The 26,456-nt window shown below is 37.2% G+C and overlaps 1 protein-coding gene across 25 annotated transcripts in view; it reads left to right on the top strand.

Moving 5' to 3' along the window:
* The window catches only part of sgip1a (SH3GL interacting endocytic adaptor 1a), a 71,172-nt gene that overhangs the window by 26,829 nt on the left and 17,887 nt on the right, over positions 1–26,456 (top strand). For 16 of the 25 annotated variants that reach the window (XR_010893502.1, XM_067374585.1, XM_067374595.1 and 13 more), the window contains 16 exons: positions 516–608; positions 6,620–6,683; positions 7,552–7,576; positions 8,225–8,245; positions 8,406–8,468; positions 8,601–8,658; positions 8,958–9,136; positions 15,674–15,685; positions 17,077–17,088; positions 17,947–17,968; positions 18,147–18,276; positions 21,265–21,353; positions 21,826–21,912; positions 23,131–23,205; positions 23,586–24,356; positions 25,985–26,109. Coding sequence is in view for 24 of the 25 variants with exons in the window: in XM_067374595.1 (XP_067230696.1) it covers positions 516–608; positions 6,620–6,683; positions 7,552–7,576; positions 8,225–8,245; positions 8,406–8,468; positions 8,601–8,658; positions 8,958–9,136; positions 15,674–15,685; positions 17,077–17,088; positions 17,947–17,968; positions 18,147–18,276; positions 21,265–21,353; positions 21,826–21,912; positions 23,131–23,205; positions 23,586–24,356; positions 25,985–26,109 (1,826 nt within the window). In the remaining variant the exon portion in view is untranslated. The other 9 variants (XM_067374598.1, XM_067374599.1, XM_067374587.1 and 6 more) reach the window with 8 other exon arrangements.

The raw sequence follows: 26,456 nt of genomic DNA, 5'->3' as shown, positions 1-26,456 counted from the left end.
CATTGTGTTCAAGAAAACTGATATGTTTGTGATTGGCTATATTGGTCAGTGCTGCAAAAATATGTTGTAAAGAGAAACCTTTGACTCTCTCAAGAGCACAAACACCAATTCTCTTTCTTTTTCTTTTTTACGCACTAAATCCTGGGACCCGCCCTATATTTTTGACTGTCCACTCCCATCCCAGCAAAGGTAAAACAGCCTGCTCCTGTGAGATTTTTGCCGGGTCCCAAAGGACCCGTACTTGACAATCCTAAACCCTGGAAAAGAGCAGCATTAACATTCTGCTAAACATCTTCATTTGTGTTCCACAAAAAACAACAACAACAACAAAAAAAAGCTCATTCTGGTTTGGTAGGGTGAATAGAATGATGGCAGAATTTTCATTTTGAAGGATTTTCCCTTCACCCATTCTGTGCCACAACTCAATCATGTGCTTTTAGTATTGTCTTTCTGGTTCTCCAAAATGCCTCTGTCTTCTAAAACAATCTTCTGTCTCATTGTTTACTTTGTTTTAGCGATGAGCACAGGCCGTTCTTCTCCTGACCCAGTTTCCCCTGTGGTGGACGTTTTTCCTCCGAGGGGGTTGGGACAAGCAGAGTGTCTTTTGAGTATGTGCAGTCATTTAGCTGCTTCTGTGTGGATGAGAGTGTATGAGTGTGTGTGTTGGTCTTTTGAGCACATGGCGTACAGTGAAGCCACCTGGACCCAGGGAAGAGAGTAGGCTATTTGGTCCACATTTGGTACTCGAAACTAGTGGACATTTTAGGTAAAATGGCAAAATAGACAATAAGGGCCCTTGAATTTGTGCACTCTTACACAATGTACAGGGCACAGTAAATTATGCACATTTTTCTGCAGTGCAGTTTCAAGTACACATATTGGTGCTTTAAATGAGTATCTCACCTTCTATCTGCGTTTTTTTTTTTTGTGTGTGTGTGTGTGTGTGTGGTAAATTGTTAATACTTTTATTAAAACTATTGCACAATGTTTTTGCCTTGCAGGATGTTCTTTTCTTTAGAGGCAAAGATGGCAGAGTTCACTTCATACTGTATATATTCATAAAGGATGGACTAACAAATAAACACTTGTGTTGCTAATCAATCATTTCCATTTAGTAATTTCCTCTGTTTTGTTTTTCCAGTACACTTTATGTGACGTCATATGTAGTCTGGACATGAGTTCTTTGTGATAAAGTATTTTCTTGTCTCTAGCATTTACAGTTGTTTCTGTGGAGTAAAAAACCTTGGTGAGCTCTTAAAAACATTTATTGGCCATAATAACAGAAAGAAGAACACTATTATCTTTCTGAAACATGAGTTGCACTCATGTCACAGATGAATACCAGCTCTTGTGGCACCTACAGTCTTGCCAACATTTTCTCTGACAATTAAGCTTTGTTGCTTTTAACCACTGCTGTTTTTTCTGTAGTCTCTAAAGCCCTAAATACCATGTATCTTTATTTTCACATCGTCTTCACTTTTCCTGTTTGCTTAAGTGGTGTCCCTGGATGGTTGTTGCTGTCATTTTCTCTGGCCTTCACTCCATGAGTTAGCTCCTGGTAATCACGTTACCACTTCCGTCATCATGCTTACATACGGAAGCTATTATTTTCAAAGCCATTAATTAGTGTTATTCTGTGTTTAGAAATCCCTGCTGTCAAAAAATGGACTCAAGCCATCTCATGGGGGTTAGCTTATATGGAATGTGTAACCAAGCTGGGGTTTGTGTGTTCACAGAGACCATAATCTGCTTTAGCAGCTAGCTCACATGTATTAGAAATTGTGCTGATATACTGTAGTTGCTTCTCTGTTTGCCAGTATGTGGATTTAGGTGAAATTGTGATATGCTAGGGTTCAGATTTAAAGCTTGAAAGAACTTGATCCTTGTGAACCAAAGATGACGCAGCAGTACTTTTTAAAAGCTACTCTTTTGACGTTGCACTAACAAAGAAGTAACAAAGAGTAAAACGATAACTATTTAGTGAAATGGTGTATATATATCAAAGCAGTGGCTCTCAACTGGTTTGACCATGGGACCCACATTTTCCCATGGTCATTATGCCACCACCCAATTTTATATCTCTTATATTTATACACAGATATACATATATACACAATATTGTCAAAAGTATTGGGACACCCCTCCAAATCATTGAATTCAGGTGTTCCAATCACTTCCATGGCCACAGGTGTATAAAATCAAGCACCTATGCATTCAGACTGCTTCTACAAACATTTGTGAAAGAATGGGTCGCTCTCAGGTGCTCAGTGAATTCAAGCATGGTACCGTGATAGGTTGCCACCTGTGCAATAAGTCCATTCGTGAAATTTCCTCACTACTAAATATTCCACGGTCAACTGCTAGTGGTATCATAACAAAGTGGAATGGCCGAGCTGCTGTATTCAAGCCTTGCATCAGCAAGTGCAATGCAAAGCGTCGGATGCAGTGGTGTAAAGCCGCCACTGGACTCTAGAGCAGTGGAGACGTGTTCTCTGGAGTGACGGATCACGCTTCTCTGTCTGGCAATCTGATGGACGAGTCTGGGTTTGGCGGGTGCCAGGAGAACAGTACTTGCCTGACTGCATTGTGCCAAGTGTAAAATTTGGTGGAGGGGGGATTATGGTGTGGGGTTGTTTTTCAGGGGTTGGGCTTGGCCCCTTAGTTCCAGCGAAAGGAACTCTTAATGCTTCAGCATACCAAGACATTTTGGACAATTTCATGCCCCCAACTTTGTGGGAACAGCTTGGGGATGGCCCCTTCCTGTTCCAACATGACTGCGCACCAGTGCACAAAGCAAGGTCCATAAATACATTGATGAGCGAGTTTGGTGTGGACGAACTTGACTGTCCTGACCTCAACCCGAGAGAACACCTTTGGGATGAATTAGAGCGGAGACTGTGAGCCAGGCCTTCTCACCAACATCACTGCCTGACCTCACAAATGCACTTCTAGAAGAATGGTCAAAAATTCCCATAAACACACTCCTAAACCTTGTGGAAAGCCTTCCCAGAAGAGTTATAGCTGCAAAGGGTGGGCCAACTCCATATTAAACCCTACAAATTAAGAATGGGATGTCATCAAAGTTCATGTGCACGTAAAGGCAGGTGTCCCAAAACTTTTGGAAATGTAGTGTATATTTTATACAAGTACTGTCCCACATTACTTATCATGCAGATAAATTGTAAGATTATAAGTAATACTAATGAATAAACAGTATAAGTTAAGGCTATTAAACAGCAGGCCCAAACTAGTTTTTGTTAATACAATAAAGTTAGTAAGTTGGAAAAATTTACAACAATAACACAAAGTGAAAATTAAGTGGTATTTTGGGTTACGGGAACAACGTTTATCTGACATGCTGTGCAATGAAATTGTTCCACTGGTTAGTCCAGTTATCCACTATCTTTTTTTGTAATAGTGGGCTCTGTTTCCATCAAATTTAGACCTTTTAATGGGCCTGGAAATGTTTATCTTGAATTTTGGCCAGAATGAACAGCCATGTTCCACCATGTTCATAGCAAAACAGTTATTTTCTTCCTAAAATAGTGTAAAACAACTTAACCACTAATTACATAAAATCTTAACTGCTTCAAACCTGTTTCAAGAGCTCTTTGAATATAAACATATTATTCATTTATCCACCCTGAAAGGCAGAACTGCTGGATTTCTTTTGTAGCATTATAAAGACCCACATACCACACTCTACCAGAAGACCCTGATTAGGTAATTGTCCACTTAGTGCAATTATATTGCTAAATATCTAAGCCTGATTCATTTCAAAACTGTTCTATAAGGGACAAATGATTTGAAACAGAGTTGACACATGCCAGAATGTTAAGGTATACAAAGACATAAAAACCAGTATAAAGAGAGTGCCCTTAACTGGTCACCTTGTTACTTTTTGAAGCCACTCTAATATATTATGTAAGCCGCAAAAATATTTTGCTGCCATTGTTTCATATTTTTGTTCTTCTGTTCTTGTTCTAATGTATCTATTTCTATCTGGCAGACCCATCGGCCATTTTAGTAAAAACAGATATATACATAATTTAATTATGTAATTGATTTGTGTTTTATATGTATATGTGTGTGTGTGTGTGTGTGTGTGTTTGTGTTTGTGTAATACTTATAACACATTATTGCAATACATTACTGTTATTTTTCTGTTTTGTTTTGTTTTTACAATTAGAAAAAACATGTAGATATCGTTTTTTAAAAAGATTTTATAAACAAGACACAAACATAATAAAAAGCTCATCTAACATTCAGATGTTCAAAAGACCTGTCCATTTTTAAGTCTCCTTTAATTCCCTTTACAGAGCAGATCTGTGAATGCAGCTGTCAGTTTGTTTTCACATCAATCTCCAACACTTAACCTCTGGAGATTTGTATGTTTAATATTTAGTATATTTTGTATATTTAATTGCGTGCTCAGAAAACACAACTCTGTCAAGCTTGTGAGTCATCACTTTACGGCTAGTTCAAGTGCATAAAGTAGAACGGCTAGTTTCCTGGTATTAAATTTAGTGTATTTTCTCTTCAGTGTTTGTCTCTTTGTAGCATACTTCACTAAACGTCCTCTGCGCTGTGAACTCTCTGTACATTTGCTACTTCTTAGCTATCATGACTGACTCATTTTAATCAGACAAAAGGAACAGTTACTTTGAAGAAATGTAGCAAGAACAGGAACATGTAAGGACACTGAAAACATAGACGTGGAAAAGGCAATGTCTGGGAATTTCTCCGATGGCTCTCAGAAATAGATTCTCCTCTCACCCTCAGCCAGACAGCAGTGTTTGAGCCTGTGGATATGTTAGGAAATATTTTGTAAAGATCAATAATGCCATCCGCCATGTTGGAGCTCCCTGTCACTGCAGAGGCTTAACTGGATCGAAGCCTGACTCAGAGTCCTGCAGGCCCAATAGCTGTGAGGCAGACATGCTTCTGCTGCACAATCATGTCCACATGACTTTATGGGTATTTATTTACTGGAACTTGGGTTTGAGGATGTTTTGGCTGTGTTAATTATATGGAGACTGTGATTCATTTTACTCCAGAGAATATTTATCAGTGTGGGGTTATTTTTGAAAGTCAGTTGCTGTATAGACATTTACATTGACGTCTTTGCTACAAAAACAGCTCTTTACCCACCATCAATGTTATGAAAAGACAAAACATCATCAAAATTGGAAAGACTAACATACAAAATGCAAACTTAATGCTGTTGCATACAGAAATTGTATTTCCATTAACACAAAATATTTATAATAATATAGTTGAACCATGCTTAAAGGATTAGTTCACTTTCAAATAAAAATTTCCTGATAATTTTCTCACCCAGACAGTGGAGTCCATTAAAGTCCACTATAAGGAGAATAATCCTGGAATGTTTTCATCAAAAACCTTAATTTCTTTTTGACTGAAGACATGGACATCTTGGATGACATGGGGGTGAGTAAAGTATCAGGAAAATTTTATTTGAAAGTGAACTAATCCTTTAATCATGATTTTTTTTTTTTTTTTTTTTTTTGGAATGAATAAGTGAACATAATTAAAACACACTGTCATAAATTAATCTAATTTTAATTTGGTTTAAATTGGGAATGTAACTTGTGCCCAAAATTAGAATATCACATAAAACATTTGCAAATAAACCAGAGTTTCCATCCCATGTTGTTCAAGAGAACAAAATTGTCCTTCCTGGGAAATTGGCGCTAAATATTTGTAATGAAAATGGAAGTTGCTGCAATCAGGGAAGCCACAGTTGCACTTTTTTTCCCCACATCAGATGAAAGACAATAAATGCTGTCATGTTATCTTGCGTTTGGATGCCTGATATTTGGGAATGCAATCATGTTAGACACTTCTGGGAGGTCATTATACCAAATCATTCTGATGACAGTTTTTGGCTCAGGCATTTCAGAATGATCAAACCAACGTTTGAGATGCTGTGCAATGAAATTGGTCTGATGGTTAGTCTAGTTATCCACTGTTGAGGCAAAGTCATGTGAGGTTTTTGTTGTGCATCTAGGGATTTACTCTGTAAATGTGTTTTTCATTGTAGTTCATGCTCATGTCTACTTATCGGATAAAAAAATGTATCCTCTTCAGTTGAGCGCATACGTTTTTTATGCACATTTTTAGAATTTATGTGCATCTTGCCATTTCCATCCAGCGGTTTTTATGCGATATCCCAAATTGGGCATAAAAGTAGGTGGATGGAAATGTGATATTTGAAAAAAATTGTGACTCTTAAAGGAGATGCCAAATGAGTTTTTTTTTTTTTTTTTTTGAGTTTGCTAAATGCTAATGCTTTCTTTCTTTGATATTTGTGATGCCGAAATCAATTTTGAATCAGCAGTCGGCAGTGTGATTCAATAATGGATTCTGTTCATTGTTTGATCTGAAATGTCATAGGTCTTTGGACATAAGCCGTTTGAACGTTTTCTTTTTTACAAACATCCACCCACCTACATTCACACACAGGCACACAGATACACACACCTACAGTAAATTCATCCAATGCCATGTGTCTGTTTCTGTGAGACTGTACTGTCTTTTTGTGACTTTTTGAGCCGTATCAAATCAGACCACTAACAGATCTCACTGCACCCCACAGGATTGAAAAAACGCACCAGGAAGGCCTTCGGGATACGGAAGAAAGAGAAGGACACTGACTCTACGTAAGATTCATTAATTTATATACTGTACCAGGATTAACCCTATAAAGCCTATTGTATTATATTTGATACACAAATTTCTAAGGCCTCTAAATTATCAACATGTTCAAAACTTTTCTTTAATACCTGTTGTACACAATTGTCTGATTGATAGTTTATACTTTTTTTCAAGTCTTTTTAATTTAACAATTTTTATAACGTAAACACAAGATTGACTAGTAATGACTTGTTAGTAAACATTTTTTAGACTGAATCAATGTAGTTTGACTTGATTATCCATACATCTTAATTTTTGGCCATATACATTTCATAGACTATTTTGCTCAGGCTGGGCTTCTGAATAAAATTGAGATGTTTTTTTTTTTTTTCTCTCCACAAGTATGAATTTCATATTATCCAATATCATATGAGTCATAAAAGCCTGATGTGTCAAATATGATAATCAACAAATACACATATGCAATTTTTTTTTTTAAGATTTTGTCTGAAGGTTCAATAAACTGTTCCATTAGAATTATTTTTCTGACTATTATTTCATATATCAGGCTTTACAGGGTTAATACACTTATAGCAATAGCTGTGCTTCCAAAGGCAGGCTGATGGAGTTCTCTCACAAACTCATCAAAAATGTGCTGCTTGCATGCTTTGAATCCCTGTCCCCTGGGTGTGAAAAGGCTGTAGATGAATAGATGATGTCTGTTTTGAGAGTGTCTGTTTGAGGCCCAACACAGGTGTTTCTGTGCCTCAGAGTGAAGCCTGGCTAATTGCTTCTGTGCTTGAGTTGAAATAAGAGAGGCTTGCATGTTAAGTGGGCATTAAAGACCTCTTTGTCTCTCTCTTTGTCTCTTTCTTTTGTGTTCTCTGTTTTTAGGGGGTCACCAGACAGAGATGGTGGAGTAAGTACCTCTTAACTTGCAGCATAATTTCAAGAGCCAAATGTACTATTATTTGTATTTTGGAATTTAATTAGGGCTGCCAAAGTTGATGCATTAACATATGCAATTAATTAAATGTTTATTCAACATGTGTGTTCAATTCATTTGGTTCTTTGTGAATTCTGAGAAATGAGTGATTTAAATATGAGCTAATTGAAGCTAATTAAAGCAGAAACTCAAGCACACATGTGCTGAAGAGCCTAGAACGCCACCCGTTTATCAGTAAATTTTATTTCAGTAAACCTTTTTAACTATATTTTTTTAATATATATTTTTAACTATAATTTAACTATAAAATAAGCCTTTATGAAATTTAACAAAAGTAAAATTATTTGCATTATTTGCATAGTAAAATTGTATTAACATTGAAAATCAACAAGGGAAATATTTATCTACAAGTGAAGCACAATGGTTCGTAAAAATGTTAATGCAACAACTGTTGGTATTTGAACAACATTTGATATTTGAATAGATTGATAGCCCTTAATCAGTGTTAATGTAAGCATTTTTTTCATGTGAAGCCTTATTTGAATTCAAGATAATTTGAAATGGTGGAAAATAATTCAAATGATGTTTTTATTTTGTTTATGATGGATGACCGTGACACAGGAACTCCAAGAGACTGAATCGGTACTGAATATAGAGACAGAATAGTCATTTAGCTAGAAGTGAATACACACTAAGCATCTGTAGATTCCCTCAGCGGCACACCTAAATAGGCCAAACCCATCAAATCTAAATATCACTGAATCTTAGTGATGTTACTAAATTAGTGTTCTGATTTGCTCAGCCACAGAAAAAGACCAATGGGGCTCCAAATGGCTTCTACGGGGAGATTGATTGGGAGAGATATGTGAGTTCATCTTTCATGATACTCAGTAAAGCAAACGACAGCTCAAACCTACTGCATTAATGGCTATTTAAACTATTAAATAATATTACTGCTTCTGTAATAAAATCTCACTTCAGTTCTTTTCTTTTGCAGAACTCGCCTGAGGTAGATGAAGAAGGATATAGCATCAGGCCAGAGGAGGAAGAGGGAGATATCCTTTAATTGAGCCTTAAATTATTGTGATTAAATTTGGAATAATTGAATTTTGCCAATAAACAATGAAAATTGGATTATTTAATTTTCTTTAAATAATTATTATAATTTCTTGTGAAGAAAAACAAAGCTGTGAGGTATAAATGTACATTTTTTAAATGTGTGTTTTTTAGGCTTTGTACTTGTAGTTTTTACAACCAATTTTTTTTCTGATTTTTCATTCTCAACAGATTCTATAAAATTCTTCCACTGTTGTAATCATGGCAATTTACAACTGATCCCTTAACAGCCCTCCACCAGCCCCCAAAGAGAAGACTCACTTTTTCTCCTCCAGTGAGTCTGAAGAAGAGGAAGACCACCGCAAAAAGTTTAAGATCAAAATCAAACCCCTGCCAGCAGACGCTAACATTGCAGCTCCCTCGGTAGATGAATTAAAAGCCTCCATAGGCAACTTAGCTCTGTCTCCCTCGCCTCTGGTGAGTCCAGCCAATGTTACCCATGTATCCCAAGCTTATGATGTCATTTCTTGTCACTTTTTCTTCCTTAAACTTAGCATAGCAGAAAAATGACTGTGAAAGTACCATGGTAGAATGATGCTTATATAGGGTACAATAGGGCTAAAGGTACACCTTAAGGAAAATGTGCTTTTCATATTCCCATAGTGTATGAATGTAGAAAAAAATATTTATCAATGCATTAACACATCAACACATTTTGTGGGAAAATAAATCATTAAAGTTGTTTGTTTTGCTTAAAAAGGGGGCCGAAGGGGGCCTTTTACCCCATGCTCCGGCCTGAGGCAAAAAGTGAATGTAATATGGCTTCACAGTAGTAACAATAAATATATTTTAGTATATATGATTAATATCATATTTTTAAATATCATATGGTTTTGCTATAAATATGGTGGTTATCTCTAAGGTGGACAACTTAGATGATGTTACACATCTGAATCTAACCATGTCATGCCATGTCAGTAGTTTTAGTCATTTTCATTTGCTACTTGAATCTATAACATTAAAAAAAAAAAACAATAAATATTAGATCGATTTGCCACAGATTAAACTTTGCTCTGCTGCCCATGATTGCGTTAAGAATCAGCTACATTTCCACAAGCATCTTGAAACTTGGATGTTTAAGAAAGTGCTGCGGCAAGTTTTGTGCCATCTAGTGGTTTAGAGGAGAATAAAAACAAACGCACCTTTTACCCCGGTGTGATTTTAGCCTTGTTGTACCCTGTTGATAAATGTAGTATTCCATGGTATGTCTATGAATCTATGCTTTTTTGTTGTTGTTATTATTATTGGCTATTATATTGATATAATGTGAGTAAGGTCAAGATCACGCCTGCTCCTTCTGGTTTATGATGACTGTAACTCTCAGGGCATGAAGAAGTTTGAGAGACAGTGTTTCTGTCATTAAAGACAGGAAACAGTTTGTTGCACTGATGCAAATTTTATATGTACTGTATAAGGAGGCTTATGAAATGGAAGAAGTGCTTTAGGTTCTTTATTACCCTCAATTTTATGGTCACATGATCACAAATTCCACAAGCCAACTTGCTTACAGTTGAAATGTCTTGTTTTTTTGTGTGTGCGTGGAGCTTTGTTTGTAGATATGTGGTTAATGTGAGTCTATCACACTGTGGAGGCTGATTCTGGAGAGAGCAGCGTGAGCAGTTCAGATGGAGCTGCCTGCCATTTTAATAGCACAAAAACGCCTACCTGCCATTTCACTAAAAACATTTTTGAGTTTCGGCAAACTATAAAACTGCATCCTGTTAGTTAAAGCTGTGTTAAGGAGTTTTAAATGAATTTTTTTAGGTGTACCTTGAACATGTGCAAGAAAGTCTTTGTTTGTGTGCCCTACATACAGCATTCAGGAGGTAAGCTCCTGTCTAATTATTCTCCACTGGCTCAAAACAGACTCATCTTGCAAAAAAGTATTAAAATTAGCAAGATACATAAAACATTTACATTACAAAAGATTATTTTTTCAAATAAATGCTGTTCTTTTGAACTTTCTAAGTTTCTATTCATCAATGAATCCAGAAAAAAATAATGATCATGGTTTCCACAAAAATATTAAGCAGATAATAAGCGTTGATGATAAAAATAAGAAATGTTTCACCAATCAGCATATTAGAATGATTTCTGAAGGATCATGTGACACTGAAGACTGGAGTAAATTCAACTTTGTTATCTCAGGAAATAAACGACTTCTATCTAAATAGTTATTTTAAATTGCAATAATATCACAATATTACTGTTTTAGTATATTTTTTTATCAAATAAATTCAGCCTTGGTGAGCGTAAGAGACTTCTTTTAGATAACATTTAAAAAATGTGATCAACCCCAAACTTTTGAACAGTAGTGTACATGGTAGTACAATGATACTTTTGGTACTTTTTTGTTAGTGTTGTTAGTGTATTCAGTTTACAATTTTAGTAAATATTTTATAGCCCTTATTAGAAGACCATACAGCTTACTAGTTTTTGCTGATAACATTTTCCAAAGCATCTATCAGATTTTATTAAATAATTGTATATCCATTTAACTCAAAAGTGAAAATATGTTGAGAACATCTGGTTCACATGGTATATGCTGTTAAAGAAGATTCCACAAAGACTATCTCTCCAAACTCAAGCATTGATTTTTAAAAACTTTTCTTGTCAGTAAAGTCATCTAAAGTCCGTCTGACAGAGGTCATTCAGATGAGATATGATGTAGATGTGTCTTATCTGACTCACCGAACGTGTTGTTATCTGGAGTCAGAGTGAGTCGGAGTTTCAGACGGAGTCTCTCAGACTGTCACTCTGTTCTCTCTCAATAATTCATCTTGGAAACTGGGCACAATGACTGTATAGTACGGCAGGCCTACTGACAGAGTGCAGAACGTGTCACATGAAGAACTTGCACTCTAAATTATTCACACACAGATACGTGTAACTCCGTCAATGAGCTTTCAAAACCTTTTTTGTGTCTTGTCAATCAGTCTTACTCAGAACTACAACTCAGGACCACCTACCGGGCCTTTTCTTGTTCTGCTTTGTTCCTGAAATTAATTGGCACTCAGATTGGTCTTTAGCTGTCACAAAGTAATTATCTTTTCTGGGGTTTTCATTAGCTCTTATTCCCAAAGTTAAGTTTGAATCTGCACGTCTATGAATTCCTCTCTCAGTATGCTCAATGAATGCTTTACCACATTCAAAATTTAAGCAGTTTTCTGAATGTTTTCAAACAGGTGACACCCCCTGTCTGCTGTTGGTTGAACAAATGCATATCTCTGCCCCATAATTCACACCATTGGTTGAGTCAGTGTTGTTGCATTTGCTGGGCTGAACAGAATGCTCAAGCAGACAGAGCTTTGAATTAAAGCACCACAAAGATACAAGGCTTGTTCGACTTTATGGGGCACCGCAAAGATCGCCTGCCACCTGACAAAAGCAATGCATTCTGGTTAGAAATTTGTCCGACTTTGCTGCAGCCGCCTTACGATCACATGTGCCATTGCAAGAGCAAAACGAGACCATGCGTCTAGGTCAGGCACTGCAGTTGCTCAAAATCGGCTGTGAAATTCTCAAACAAGCCTACAGTTTCCATCCAAAGTCACATGACTTTTATGATATGCATCTAGGAATGTACAAAAATTCAGATTTTTAAATGTTTTTGAAAGTCTCATATGCCCACCAAAGCTGCATTTATTTAAATCGAAATACAGTAAAATACAGTAATATTGTGAATTATTTCTACAATTTATAATTTTTAAACTCTTTTTTTTATTTTAAAATGTATTTTATTCCTATGATGGTTAAGCTAAACTTCCTGTGAAAGATAAACTTTTTAAGGACCCCAAACTTTTAAACAGTAGTGTATATTCAGTAAATGTCAACAAAAAATACTTTTAATGCACATTTTGAAAATTATATTTGTGCTATATACCAAAATTTGCATAAAATATGTGTAACTAAACCCTGCTAATGGTTCATTTCTTAGGAAAATCATCCAACAAATAACTTACTTTTACTTTCTTTATATTTTAACATTTAAAAATTACACACACTTTAAGCAGACTTATTAAGACCTCAGTGAATGAAATCCACTTTGTCCAGTATATTGGAACGCCTAGCATTCCTTACTCATGAATTAAACATCAGTCACATGCCCGTCCTCTGCCATGGCAACCTGTGCGTATGTGTGTAACCATGGTGATGGATTATCCATGAATGCTCAACAGAAAAGTGTGAGCAAAGGTTGAACAACAGAAACCATACAATAGTGATCATGCTCTCTCTCACTTCATCAGAGGAGAGTGATAATTCATACATCTTGTTGTATTCTCCACTATACTTCACCTGAGTAGTCAGGGCAGAGATATCACATCCAGCCAGCCATCCAGAAAGCAGGGAGAGATAAATGTAACGGTGGGGTTACAGTCGAGCAAAAACAGAGCACAAAGGCATGGGGGTTCTTAATATAGCCAACTCTCGGCCAGGTGCTGGGTTCCAGCTGGTATTCATGTTTTATTGATAAGCTTTGCTTCTTTATTAAGCCTCTTGTATATGGGCAGTCATCCAACAAGAGTTAATAAAGCTACACATGGCAAACACTGTGTGCTCAGAGCCTGTTTGATCATTCGACGGTCTTAAAGGTGCCCTAGAATTAAAAATTGAATTTACCTTGGCATGGTTAAATAACAAGAGTTCAGTACATGGAAATGATATACAGTGAGTCTCAAACTCCATTGTTTCTTCCTTCTTATATAAATCTCATTTGTTTAAAAGACCTCAGACGAACAGGCGAATCTCAACATAACACCGACTGTTACGTAACAGTCAGGATCATTAATATGTACAAACCAATATCTGCATATGCCAGCTCATGTTCAAGCATTAGACAAGGGCAGCCAGTATTAACATCTGGATCTGTGCACAGCTGAAACAACAGACTAGATAAGCAAGCAAGGACAACAGCGAAAAATGGCAGATGGAGCAATAATAATTGACATGATCCATGATATGATATTTTTAGTGATATTTGTAAATTGTCTTTCTAAATGTTTCGTTAGCATGTTGCTAATGTAATGTGGTTAAAGTTACCATCGTTTCTTACTGTATTCACAGAGACAAGACTGTCGTTATTTTAATTTTTTAAACACTTGCAGTCTGTATAATTCATAAACACAACTTCATTCTTTATAAATCTCTCCAACAGTGTGTAATGTTAGCTTTAGCAACGGAGCACCATCGAACTCATTCAGAATCAAATGTAAACATCCAAATAAATACCATACTTACGCGATTAGACATGCTGCATGACGAACACTTTGGAAAAATCCATTTTGAGGGTTATATTAGCTGTGTGAACTTTGTTTATGCTGTTTAAGGCAGTCGCGAGCTTGGGGGCGGGGAGCATGAGAATTTAAAGGGGTCGCAACCTGAATCGGCGCATATTTAGTGATGCCCCAAAATAGGCAGTTAAAAAAAAATTAATTAAAAAAAAAATCTATGGGGTATTTTGAGATGAAACTTCACAGGCACATTCAGGGGACACCTTAGACTTATATTACATATTAAAATGTTGCCATTTATTCACCCTAAATAATCCTGTATAATCCCATATGACCTTTCTTTTATGGAGTCCATGAGAAGAAATATTTTAGAATATCCTAGTGATTTTTAGAAGTGTTTTTCATTATGGAGACTGGAGCTGTGAAGTGTGAAGCTCCAAAAATACATACATAAATACAAAAATCCCATACATCTTGTATGCTATTTATATGTTATTCAATACTTTTTCTTTTAAGGAATTAGTACTTTTATTTAGCATGAATGCATTAAATGGATAGTTCACCCAAAAATGAAAATTCACTCACCCTCAAGTAGTTTTAAACCTGTATAAATTTCTTTGTTCTGCTGTACACAAAGGAAGATATTTGGAAGAATGTTTGTAACCAAGCACATCTCGCCCCTATTTAATACCATAGTAGGAAAAAAAAAATATTATGGCAGTCAATGGGGGGTGAGATCTGCTTGGTTACTAACATTCTTCCAAATGTCTTCCAGAACAAAGAAATTTATACAGGGGGATCAAGTGATGACAGAATTTTCATTTTTGGGTGAACTTTCCCTTTAAATTGATCAACTGTGACAGTAAAGACATTCAGAAAGAAGAAAGTCATATACACCTAGGATGGCTTGAGGTTGAGTAAAGCTTGGGGTAATTTTCATTTGAAAGTGAACTAATCCTTTAATTTATCCATGCTGGCAAATAATCATGGTCACCCGACATGAATTATAAAATAAAATTTAGTACGGGCATTCAAAACCTGAGGGTCAACGATGTCGCATAGTAAAGTGATTATCAACAGAATCATTTCGGGCCGGGATTAATGTAAACACAGATATTAGATCACAGATACCAGTCATGTCTAAAGTGAATGTAAACAGGCGAGACAAAAAATTGGATATGGACAAAAGATCAGATCTGTGCATTAAGACTTGCACTTACAGACCCCTAACTTTTGAATGGTATAGTGTATGATATTATGTGTCCCATGGACATATGAAAATCAAATACGATTTTGGAACCACATGAGTAAAACATAATTTAAATTTTGGGTGAAATATTCCTTTAATGTGCTTCTTAAATAGTTTATTTTTTAATATATTTAGTAGCGTAAACTCAAGCTATGAGTAGAGTCATTCAGGTCACTCACTGAGATCTTGATCTGTTGTCACGTTTGACTGATCTCCTCATTAGTTGAGATATATTATGTGCTGGCCTGGAGGCCAAATCTGTGGTTGAAAGAAAAATTGACAATGGGTTTGCACAGTGTTGCATCATACTGTAGTCTGTGTTTGTAGACATTTCTGCCTTGTCATTCCTCTCAAAAAAATGTGTAACGTATTTGTGCATGCTTACTAGCACGATACTAATGTAGATAATGCTCTCTTTTCTTCTGCCTGTCTTTTTGTTTCTATCTGTCCTTACTCTCATGCTGGCTGATATAGAGGAATAGTCCGGTAAGCTATTTATACTTTGTCATCCTCTTTTAGAGTGGCATCTTCTTTTCTATTTTGGCATGGTGAAGTTTGCATGCTTGTTGTTTAATATGCCATTAAGAACTGATCTAGGGTCAGTTTGCATGTTTAGGGATGGCCTATTGGATAGTGAAACAGGCAATAGACTGTAGAAATGTGTTGGGACTATTATGTGCTGTTAATCCATGTACAGGATACAAAATAAACAAAATTTAAGTTAAGTTTGATGGGTCTGTGTATACTTTGTACTAGTTTCATTATAGATGATAGTCATTTTGCATCTAGTGTTTATGCATGTTTCACTTCAACACTTTTCTACTGTTTATCATTTGAATGAATGGGCCACCAGCCTTAGTCATCAGCCCAGCTCTTATATTAAAGCATTTGGTTGCATGCCAATCTTTGCGCATGTCCATTCTTGGCTCTGATTGGTGGTGACCATTGCCTACAGCTTGTAGATTAGACTTTGCCACAGGTACATCCATCCTAATCACTCAGAACTCATGGGCCACACTCAGACTGAACTCAGAGCCATTGTTCCTGGGCTTAATCCAAATATGAGGGAGGCAGAACAAGGAAAAAATTTAATTGGAGTGAGCAAGAATAGATGTCCAAGGAAAATGAACTTTCTTGTCCTTTCATTTATATTTTAACTGTGAATTTGGTCCAGAAGTATTATGCATGACCACAAAATTACCCACCGTATGGCGTATCTTTGAAGTCTCTTTGTTGTGAGCAGTACATAATTTCTGTGCTTTTACATCCTCTGAAGACTAAACAGTGCTGAGACAAGCAACACAGCACAGGTGCAACGTTGGCAATATGTGCGTAAATGCCATTTTTAAGAATTGCTGAAATCTGAAAAATGTGACTTCTAAATTATCATGTTGCTAAAGTAAGATCAGTTCAAGTATACAACTTATTGTGATTTGTTTGCTACCCCTACAGTTAAAAATGACAATTGTCTTAATTTACCCTTATGCTATACCTTTTCCAAAACAAAAGGCCATTCAACTTTTAACTGAAGCTTTTAAGCTTCGAAAAGGACCATAAAAGTATAAAAAAAAGGGCTTGATATGACTATATTCTGCTTGATATGCACTAGATTCCATATCTTTTCAAGCTATATTATAGTTTTATGTCAATAACAGATAAAAATTGAATTGTCATTCACTCGTGAATTGTCACTGCCTTTATTATGTCTCAAAAAAACTGATTAAAGAATCTTTTATTGAAAATCATCACTAAAGGACATTATAAAGGTGAACATAGAGTCTAATTCACACCCTGGTTGTTTTTGATCGAAGTCTGTATTACTGATTTATCACTTTCTGACCAGGTGTCTCTTCTCTCTTCCTTTTTGCTGGTCACAGAGACGTAGCCCGGTAAGTGCCTTTTACTATTATTTTTCTGTTCACCAGTGCTTGAACCACTTTATGATACAGAGGCAGAACTTTTGAATTTTGAAGATACCCATGTTATCATTTTAATGAACTAAACATTAGATGTTTAAAGAGATTTAATACTTACATATGATGATAATTCCATATAAAGATGCAGGTCAGGACCAGTAAAAAATATGATTTTTTATTAACTACTACTCTTTACAGATGTCATTTTGTAAAGAAAAAAAAAGCTAACATTAGCACTCTTATTCATTTTCTCTGCCTCATCTGGTCTTTTCTAACTAAATAAAAGGCCCATGTGAATAGAAATAATGCTTACTTTTGTGCTATAGATCCATGACACCAAAAAATGCTTACTTTGGAAATCAAGCAAATGCCTTTTTTAATAATTTGTATGCTGGGTGCTGTAGAGCCTTGTAAGCTATGTTAAAGTTATGTTAAAGTGTTCTTAATCTAAATACAGTATGATATCTGTTATCTCACATTTTAGTGTTAAGAATGCCATTTTGACTTAAAGGAAAAACAAATGCTGTGGTCTTCTATTTGAAATTCACATCCACCATGGAGAACCTGATGTAATAACATTTATGACAGTGTTATTTGTTACTAATATATCAGTGAGTCAGATAAGATTGTTCAATCATAGGAATTTTCTGTCAGCTGTAGAATGCATTATGAATCAGCAATTTACAGGGCATCAAGGCACTGTCTTGGTCTGAATTTGACTCTCCATTCCCTTGATTAAATTTACCCACAATGCACTTTTCAGCTGATGAGCGATATGGTGTTATATGAGCTTTTAGTCTTATGAATGTTTTGGCCTTCTGTCTGTTTCAGGGGCTGGCGAAAAGAAACCCCAGTGAGTACACTTAATACAATTTATTCTTGGGTTTATGAGTTTGTTGTCTATGTCTATTCAAATCTGAAAATAAATAGTTGTCTGGAATTGAATTGTCTTGTGAATATAGATGTGTGCTTGCATTTGTAGGAGTAGGTGTAGTTTATTTGTGTTCATATGATCATGATGTTATTCTCAGGTGAAGAAATTGCACGACCGAGACGTGCTGTTCCAACGCCTGCACCAGCTTCTGCCCCAGCTCCTGCCCCATCCCCAACACCTGCATCTGCACCTGCACCTGCGTCTGCACCCACTCCCGAGCCTGCTAGGTATCTATATGCACACTTACACATTTTTTTTGTCAGATATTTTCTTTATTATTGTTCATAAAATATATTACAAATATGACAAGAAAAAAATATTTTAACTAAAAACCAAATTAAGATAAAAACTAGTTACATTCTAAATCAAAACTATGGTTATATAATATATACAGTATCTCACAGAAGTGAGTACACCCCTCACATTTTTGTAAATATATCTTTTCATGTGACAACACTGAAGAAATGACACTTTGCTACAATGAAAAGTAGTGAGTGTACAGCTTGTATAACAGTGTCAATTTGCTGTCCCCTCAAAATAACTCAACACACAGCCATTAATGTCTTAACCGCTGGCCACAAGAGTACACCAAGTGAAAACCAAGTGAGTACACAAGTGAAAATGGCCAAATTTGGCCCAATTAGTCCATTTTCTCTCCCTGGTGTCATTTGAATTGTTAGTGTTACAAGGTCTCAGGTGTGAATGGGGAGCAGGTGTGTTAAATTTGGTGTTATCGCTTTCACTCTCTCATACTGGTCACTGGAAGTTCAACATGGCACCTCATGGCAAAGAACTCTCTGAGGATCTGAAAAAAAGAATTTGCTCTACATCAAGATGGCGTAGGCTATAAGAAGATTTCCAAGACCCTGAAACTGAGCTACAGCACTGTGGCCAAGACCATACAGCGGTTTAACAGGACAGGTTCCACTCAGAACAGGCCTCGCCATGGTCAACCAAAGAAGTTGAGTGTACATGCTCAGCATCATATCCAGTGGTTGTGTTTGGGAAATAGATGTATGAGTGCTGCCAGCATTGCTGTAGTGCTGCCAGACAAGCAGGACATGGATTACTGAAACCATGTCCTGTGGTCTGATGAGACCAAGATAAACTTATTTGGTTCAGATGGTGTCAAGCGTGTGTAGCGGGAACCAGGTGAGGAGTACAAAGACAAGTGTGTCTTGCCTACAGTCAAGCATGGTGGTAGGAGTGTCATTGTCTGGGACTGCATCAGTGTGCTGGCACTGTGGAGCTACAATTCATTGAGGGAACCATGAATGAGCAGAGCATGATCCCCTCCCTTCGGAAACTCGGCGGCAGGGCAGTATTCCAACATGATAACAACCTCAAACACACCTCCAAGACGATCACTGCCTTGCTAAAGAAGCTGAGGGTAAAGGTAATGGACTGACCAAGCATGTCTCCATACTAAACCCTATTGAGCATCTGTGTGGCATATTCAAACAGAAGGTGGAGGAGAGCAAGGTCTCTAACATCCACCAACTCATGATGTCGTCATGGAGGAGTGGAAGAGGACTCCAGTGGCAACCTGTGAAGCTCTGGTGAACTCTATGCCCAAGAGGGTTAAGGCAGTGCTGGAAAATAATGGTGGCCACACAAAATATTGACACTTTGGGCCCAATTTGGAAATTTTCACTTAGGGGTGTACTCACTTTTGTGGCCAGCGTTTTAGACATTAATGGCTGTGTGTTGAGTTATTTTGAGGGGACATCAAATTGACACTGTTATACAAGCTGTACACTCACTACTTTACATTGTAGCAAAGTGTCATTTCTTCAGCGTTGTCACATGAAAAGATATAATATAATATTATACAAAAATATGAGGGGTGTTCTCACTTCTGTGAGATACTGATATATACATATATATATATTAGGGGTGGGACAGTTCGCTGTAAAAAATCTAACCGTTCGGTTCTCCACCCATGGTTCAGCACACGCTTGCACCGCGGTTCATCTCAAATCTGACGACACATCTATAACAAAACAGACAGACGGATTCGGCTAATGTATGTTTCAGTCGATGGATATGCATTCTAGTTTCCCAATTCGTTACAACAGCGATGATCAAAAGAACATGGACAAAACAGTCACTCGTTGAAAACAAATGTTCAATGACGTGCCGAAAGCTCTATGACCAGTCATTTACGCCGTCATCACCCGGGTGTTGATAGCGCGCAAGCGCAGGTGAGACTTGAACATCTCACGTTGCTATCTGTGTTTAAACTCATTTAAACCTTGGCAATTTAAAAATTAAATGGTAAGACGCAAAAGAGAAATCGCGTGCTGAGGAGAGAGTGTGTGTGTGTGTTTGTACTCATCCGAAGCGCGTAAAAACTCTTGCGCAAATTTTATTTCAAGTCTTGCAACTAAACGGACAAATTCACACAAAAAAATTATGTCAACATGCCCATCTTAGCAAGTATCCTAGTAGGTTAAGTCTTAGGAGAAAAAACGAGACAGACAGAACACGTGTATCAGCATCAGTGTACTGGATCTTTGAATTATTTCTTAAAGGGACAGCAGTCTAATATTCCTGCTCTGTGTTTTTAATGTTAATCGAACGACAAAGCACGAAGAAATCTCTCTTGACTGAATAGCTTTTGTAACTTCAATAATGTTTCATCTTTATTCAATTTCTGTACCTGAAAGCTGTTAGATACCTGAAAAACATGTAAAGCATTGTTTATTTTATTTGTATCTTAGCTCTCATGTATTTATTTGTGCTGTTTCTTGTAGTTAGATTAAATGTTTTTATTTTCTTTATCTTTATTTGACAATTGTCCTATTTTTAATGAACTCCCACCCCTAAAATATATATATATATATATATATATATATATATATATATATATATATATATATATATATATATATATATATATATATATATATATGTGTGTGTATATAAATATATATGTGTGTGTGTGTATATGTATATATATATATATATATATATATATATATATATATGTATGTGTGTGTGTGTGTATGTATATGTGTGTGTGTGTGTGTGTGTGTGTATATCCCTGCTTGTTGCAACTTAGAGTGGTATTGAAGTCTTTTAAAAATGTGTAGTTGTTTAAGTGAGTCTAAATGGATTATATAATTAAATTTGAGAGTTGCAGCCTGGATGTGACTAGTCTGCATCTGTGTGGATGAGTCATGCAAATCTGGCTTAATTCTCCTCCATTTCAGTAATAAGAAATCTCCAGTGCCAGAGGATGCAACAGCCTTATTTGGCCCTCCGCTGGAGACAGCCTTTGATGAGCAGAAGACCAGTGAAGGTACAGTATATCACCATTCTTAGTGCTGCCTATGGATGTTGATCTGTCATGTACAGGGTCACTGAATTTTAACCATTCACAATCCAATAGAACCTGATCACAGCCCAGATTCTTCATTCACTTGATTAAAAATTCATTATGTGTCTTCAGGAGAGGGTATAAAGTTGATGCTCATATTTCAGCTATACGCATTTAAGAGTACTGTTTGTATGCTTTTATAATCACTGTACTGGTTTTTAGCTTTATGTAACGTGAACTATAGTACAAAACATCCATCAGTGCTTACTAGTTGTGTTGCCACCCACTCAGTTGCATTTGCAGCAGTTGAGATTAAAACAATTAGATTTATAGTCCATTTATGACAGATTCAGGGATAGATAAGTGTTGCATGGTGATTCCTTCCTCTGTGAGTCACACAGCTGTTAATTCTGCTCCCCATCAACTGTGTATCATGTCCTCTTCCATAAATTAGCGGTGATAGAGGAACCTGAGGTTTGGGGTGCACCCCTGCCTGAGCAACACCTAGAATCCTCACTGGCAAGACCTTTTCCTACAGGAAGTAAGTCATTGCTTGTGTGGCATGATTGCCATCATCCTGGTATCATAAACCCATAAGTTCCAAAACGGTGAACGGTTGTCTGAGTGGAAAAATCATGATTGCCTCCAGATGTTTATTTTAACTTCCCCTTTGGCAGTCTCCATTAACCTACTAATTTCTCAAATCATTAGCTATGAAAATAATCAAAATCCTAAAAGTCATCCAGCTCATCCTGTACTCATGTCTTTTGGTGATGGTTTACTCAACGTGGCCCATTTTCATGTGTGCCTCTGCTTCAAAAAAGCAAAATGACATTGAGCTGAATGTGTGAGCTGACTGAAGTCAAGCTTAAGGCTATGATTATAAATGAAAATTTGACCTTCTAATAGTGATATGTCTCTGAATGTATACTTACATAAATATGTAAATACTAGGGCTTGCATGACTACTTATTTTTACTAGGTGACTAGTCTAGGAAAGTAGACAACCTTCCAAATTTAAATGCAGCTGTATATTTTGATATAAAAGACCCATTATACTGTGTGATAAACATATTAAGTTTGAGTTATATTATGTTGTTATTTTACTAAAGCCATAAGAAGATATTAAAATATTTTCTATGTATTATGTACTGTATACTTTTTCTAGTCACTAGTAGATTGATCTAAGATGTACAAACCCTTAAAATAATAATAAAACAGATTTCTCATTGTTTAAAAACTAGGAATGTTAATACAATAAAATTATTTTGGACTTTATGAAATAGTAATGATATAAGCTTTGGTGTATGTTTAATAAAAAAAATGTATAAACATGTTGATTTTGAGAGCTCTAGTAAAATCTTTTTTCTGTCAAATTTCATATGGCCATGGTCCCCAGGCCCTAATTTGAAATTCTTTGGACTAGAGAACTAATCATAGAAATTATAGACTAATTGACTAGTCTGTGCAAGCCCTGGTAAATGCATACTAAACAAATAAGTGATTCTTGTACGTAAATTAACATAAAATATTGTTACATCCTAAATAATATGAAAGTAGTGTGAATTACTGGGTCACAGAGAGTGAAGTGTTATCATAGTTTGAGCTATTCATCCCATACCACAGTCCTTATCTGTTGTCCCTGACTGCCTGAATGAGACCTAGCCTTTGCATGGTGCTGTGGGGCATGGTGACATGGCCTATGGGGGGTGGGGGGTGTATGCGAGAGCTTATCATAGCAGCACTAATGTCATTGCAGCTCTGCCTCCGCTTCCGCCTAAGAATGTGCCGACCTCCCCTCCTCCGATTGAATCTCCTGCTACAGAGCCTACCGGTAAGATCCCCCACCACCCAGGCTTCAGATAACAGGGGTGTCTAATCCTGCTCCTGAAAGGCCACTGTCCTGCAGATTTTAGTGCCAGTCCCAATTAAGCACACCTCAGCCAACTAATAAAGTTTTTGAGGTATACTAGAAACTTCCAGGCAGGTCTATTAGGGCATATGGAGCTAAACTCTGCAGGACGTTGGCCTTCTAGGATAGGAGCAGGTTTGGACACCCCTGATATATACCACTATCTGACCCCAACAAGTATGTGTTTGTGCTTGTCTTTTGGCACTCTGTCTTGTATCTCTTTTTGTTGGTCTTCCCCTCTGTTTATGGCCTGCTTATAATTTTTCTGTATCTTTATGTTATCTGTGTGGTACCTGATGTAGATGTACAGAAAGAAGAGGAAAATTCAAGACGGACCTCACAGAGGCCCTCTATAACTGATCTGGACAACATCTTTGGTCCAGAAGACTCCCCCAAACCTGGTCAAGATGCTGGAGACAAATGGGTCTGCTTCCATGAGGAGTCACCTGAAAGACCTCCTCCCTCTGAAGAAGGAGAACCAGTACCTCCGCTCCCCTTGTCTCAGCCTCCCCCAGCAGAACCAGCACCCCCAGCACCTCCATTTCCTAAATCCTCCTCTCCATCTGAGGAGTTGAACCCTCCTTTACCAAAATCTCCACCTCTTCCTGCAGAGCTGGCACCTTCTCCACCTTCCATTGAGTCACAAAGGGAAAGCCCCCCACCTGTCCCACCTGTTCCCAAAGACACCACTCCTTCTCCTCCAACTGTCCCGCCTCCTCCGGTGGAAGAGGCCCCGCCCCCACCGACACCGGATGATCTTTTTCAGTCCACTACAAACTTTTCGCCATGTGCTCCTCTGACAGAGACCCGATCAGACTCAACCAACAGCCCACCAACCACTGTAGAGACAAGTGCACGCACAATCCCTCCGCCCTTGGTTCTGAACCAAGAGGACAAGAAAAGCCCTGACGAGATTCCATCAAAAGAGGAATCCAGTGAGAGCAGCACTTCACCCAAAGAGATTTGTCAAGGACCACGTTCGACACCTCCTCCTCCACCACCTCCTACATACAGGGCGGTAGTGTCATCCCCAGGGCCTATCCCTTCAGCTGGTACAGGTGAAAATGAAAGTGGTAAGTCTGATCTAAAAAAATCTTTCAACAGGATAAGTGGTGACAGAACATTAAAGAGTTAGTTCACCTGAAAATCAGCATTCATTCATCCATTACTTACCCCAATGTTTTTTGAAACCCGAATGAGGATATTTTTTCAGTGGAGCACAAAATGAGTTATTAGCAGAAAGCTTGTCTTTCCATGTGTTGAAAGTAAATGATGACCATGCCTATCAGGTAAGATTTTCCCAAAGAAAATTCAGAATACATGAAATATAAAGCACAAGTCATGTGGACTTATTTTATGATTATTATCATAGTTTGAATGAGAGCAGCTCAGACATTCTGGTGAACTTCTCCTTCTGTGCGTCACTGAAGAAAGAAAGTCTCTCAGATTTGAATGATGAGTTATGATCAGTATTTAATTTTAGGTGAACTAACCTTTTAAAAAAAGGCAACCACCGATATATAAAAATCGATTTTATTGAATAAACACATTTTGATTTATAGAATATACCCTTGGGTAATAAGCAGTAACAAAAGTTTCTGTACATTGGAAATGCATATAAAGTCTGAATTTCAAGTCGTTGATAGCTCTAGTCTCCACCATGTTATAAGGGTTTTTACAGAATCGCCTTCTTAGTGAGAGGGATGAAGTGTATCTGACAACTTTTTGCCTCATTATTTTCTATATATAGACATGTACAGTCTCACCACTCTTACTCGCATAATGGTACTACTACATTTTTGGGTTTCGTGTTTTGGCAGTGCTCTAATCAGGGGTGTCATGCATCTATTTTTATATACCGTAAACATCTTCATTTTCAAAGATACATATTTTTTTGTTTTCATTGTTTCCACAGTAAAGTTTGAAAGTTTTCATAATATAGTTGAAGCATCCTAACTTTCTATAGGTGATTTGTGAGGCTATTTTGATCAAGTATCATAACTTTTTGAATGTATGGCCACTTTATCCAAATTAGGTAGAACTCTTGAATGTACGGTGGCCGAGAGAGCTCAACGCGCTGCAAATGAGAAAACATCTTCATCAGTTTGACAACACATGCGCTGCAAACTCCACAACACTTACAAATGGTGAAACGCGCTGCAAATAAAGAAAACATCTTCATCAGTTTGACAACACATGCGCTGCAAACTCCACAACACTTACAAAAAGAAAAACGCGCTGCAAATAAAGAAAACATCTTCATCAGTTTGACAACACATATGCGCTGCAAACTCCACAACACTTACAAAAAGAAAAACGCGCTGCAAATAAAGAAAACATCTTCATCAGTTTGACAACACATGCGCTGCAAACTCCACAACACTTACAAATAGTGAAACGCGCTGCAAATAAAGAAAACATCTTCATGATGTTTTCTTTATTTGCAGCGCGTTTTTCTTTTTGTAAGTGTTGTGGAGTTTGCAGCGCATGTGTTGTCAAACTGATGAAGATGTTTTCTTTATTTGCAGCGCGTTTCACTATTTCTAAGTGTTGTGGAGTTTGCAGCGCGTGTGTTGTCAAACTGATGAAGATGTTTTCTTTATTTGCAGCGCGTTGAGCTCTCTCGGCCACCGTATGAATGTGCTTGATGCATGTTACTCTTTGAATGGCTTTGCTTTAATGGAATACTCTCGCTCCACAGGCTCCTCCTCCCCTGCACGCCCCTCTACGCCATTGGCTACCAGCAGCTCTCCCCCTCCCCCTCCCCCACCTCGACCACCCTCACGACCCAAACTGCCTCCTGGGAAACCAAGCGTAGGGGATGTGGTACGTGATAACATAAAAAAATTACAATACTTTCAAATGGTAACTATTACAGTCCCTGTTAGTTCCCAACAAACTCGCTGACCTTTTCATGACCCAAGTCATTTTAAAAAAACTTTATAGGGTGTAAGAACTCATTCCTCAGAAAACCAGACTGAGCCTAAAAGTTGACATTTACTACATATTTATTTTTCATTAAATAAAATGCATTATTTAGTGAAACAAAACACAAGTAACACTACCACAAGATGCTCTGAGTAAATTTCCTCCTGATTACCTGACCAGAATGACAAACCCCTACTCTTTTGTTACTTAACTTCCCCTCTGTCTATTCTTCCTTTTCCCCGCTT

The sequence above is a fragment of the Chanodichthys erythropterus genome, chromosome 21 (assembly GCF_024489055.1).
Source record: "Chanodichthys erythropterus isolate Z2021 chromosome 21, ASM2448905v1, whole genome shotgun sequence".
Classification (NCBI taxonomy): Eukaryota; Metazoa; Chordata; class Actinopteri; order Cypriniformes; family Xenocyprididae; genus Chanodichthys; species Chanodichthys erythropterus.
Note: the sequence above shows the minus strand (reverse complement) of the source record. Positions and strands in the feature narration are given on the sequence as shown.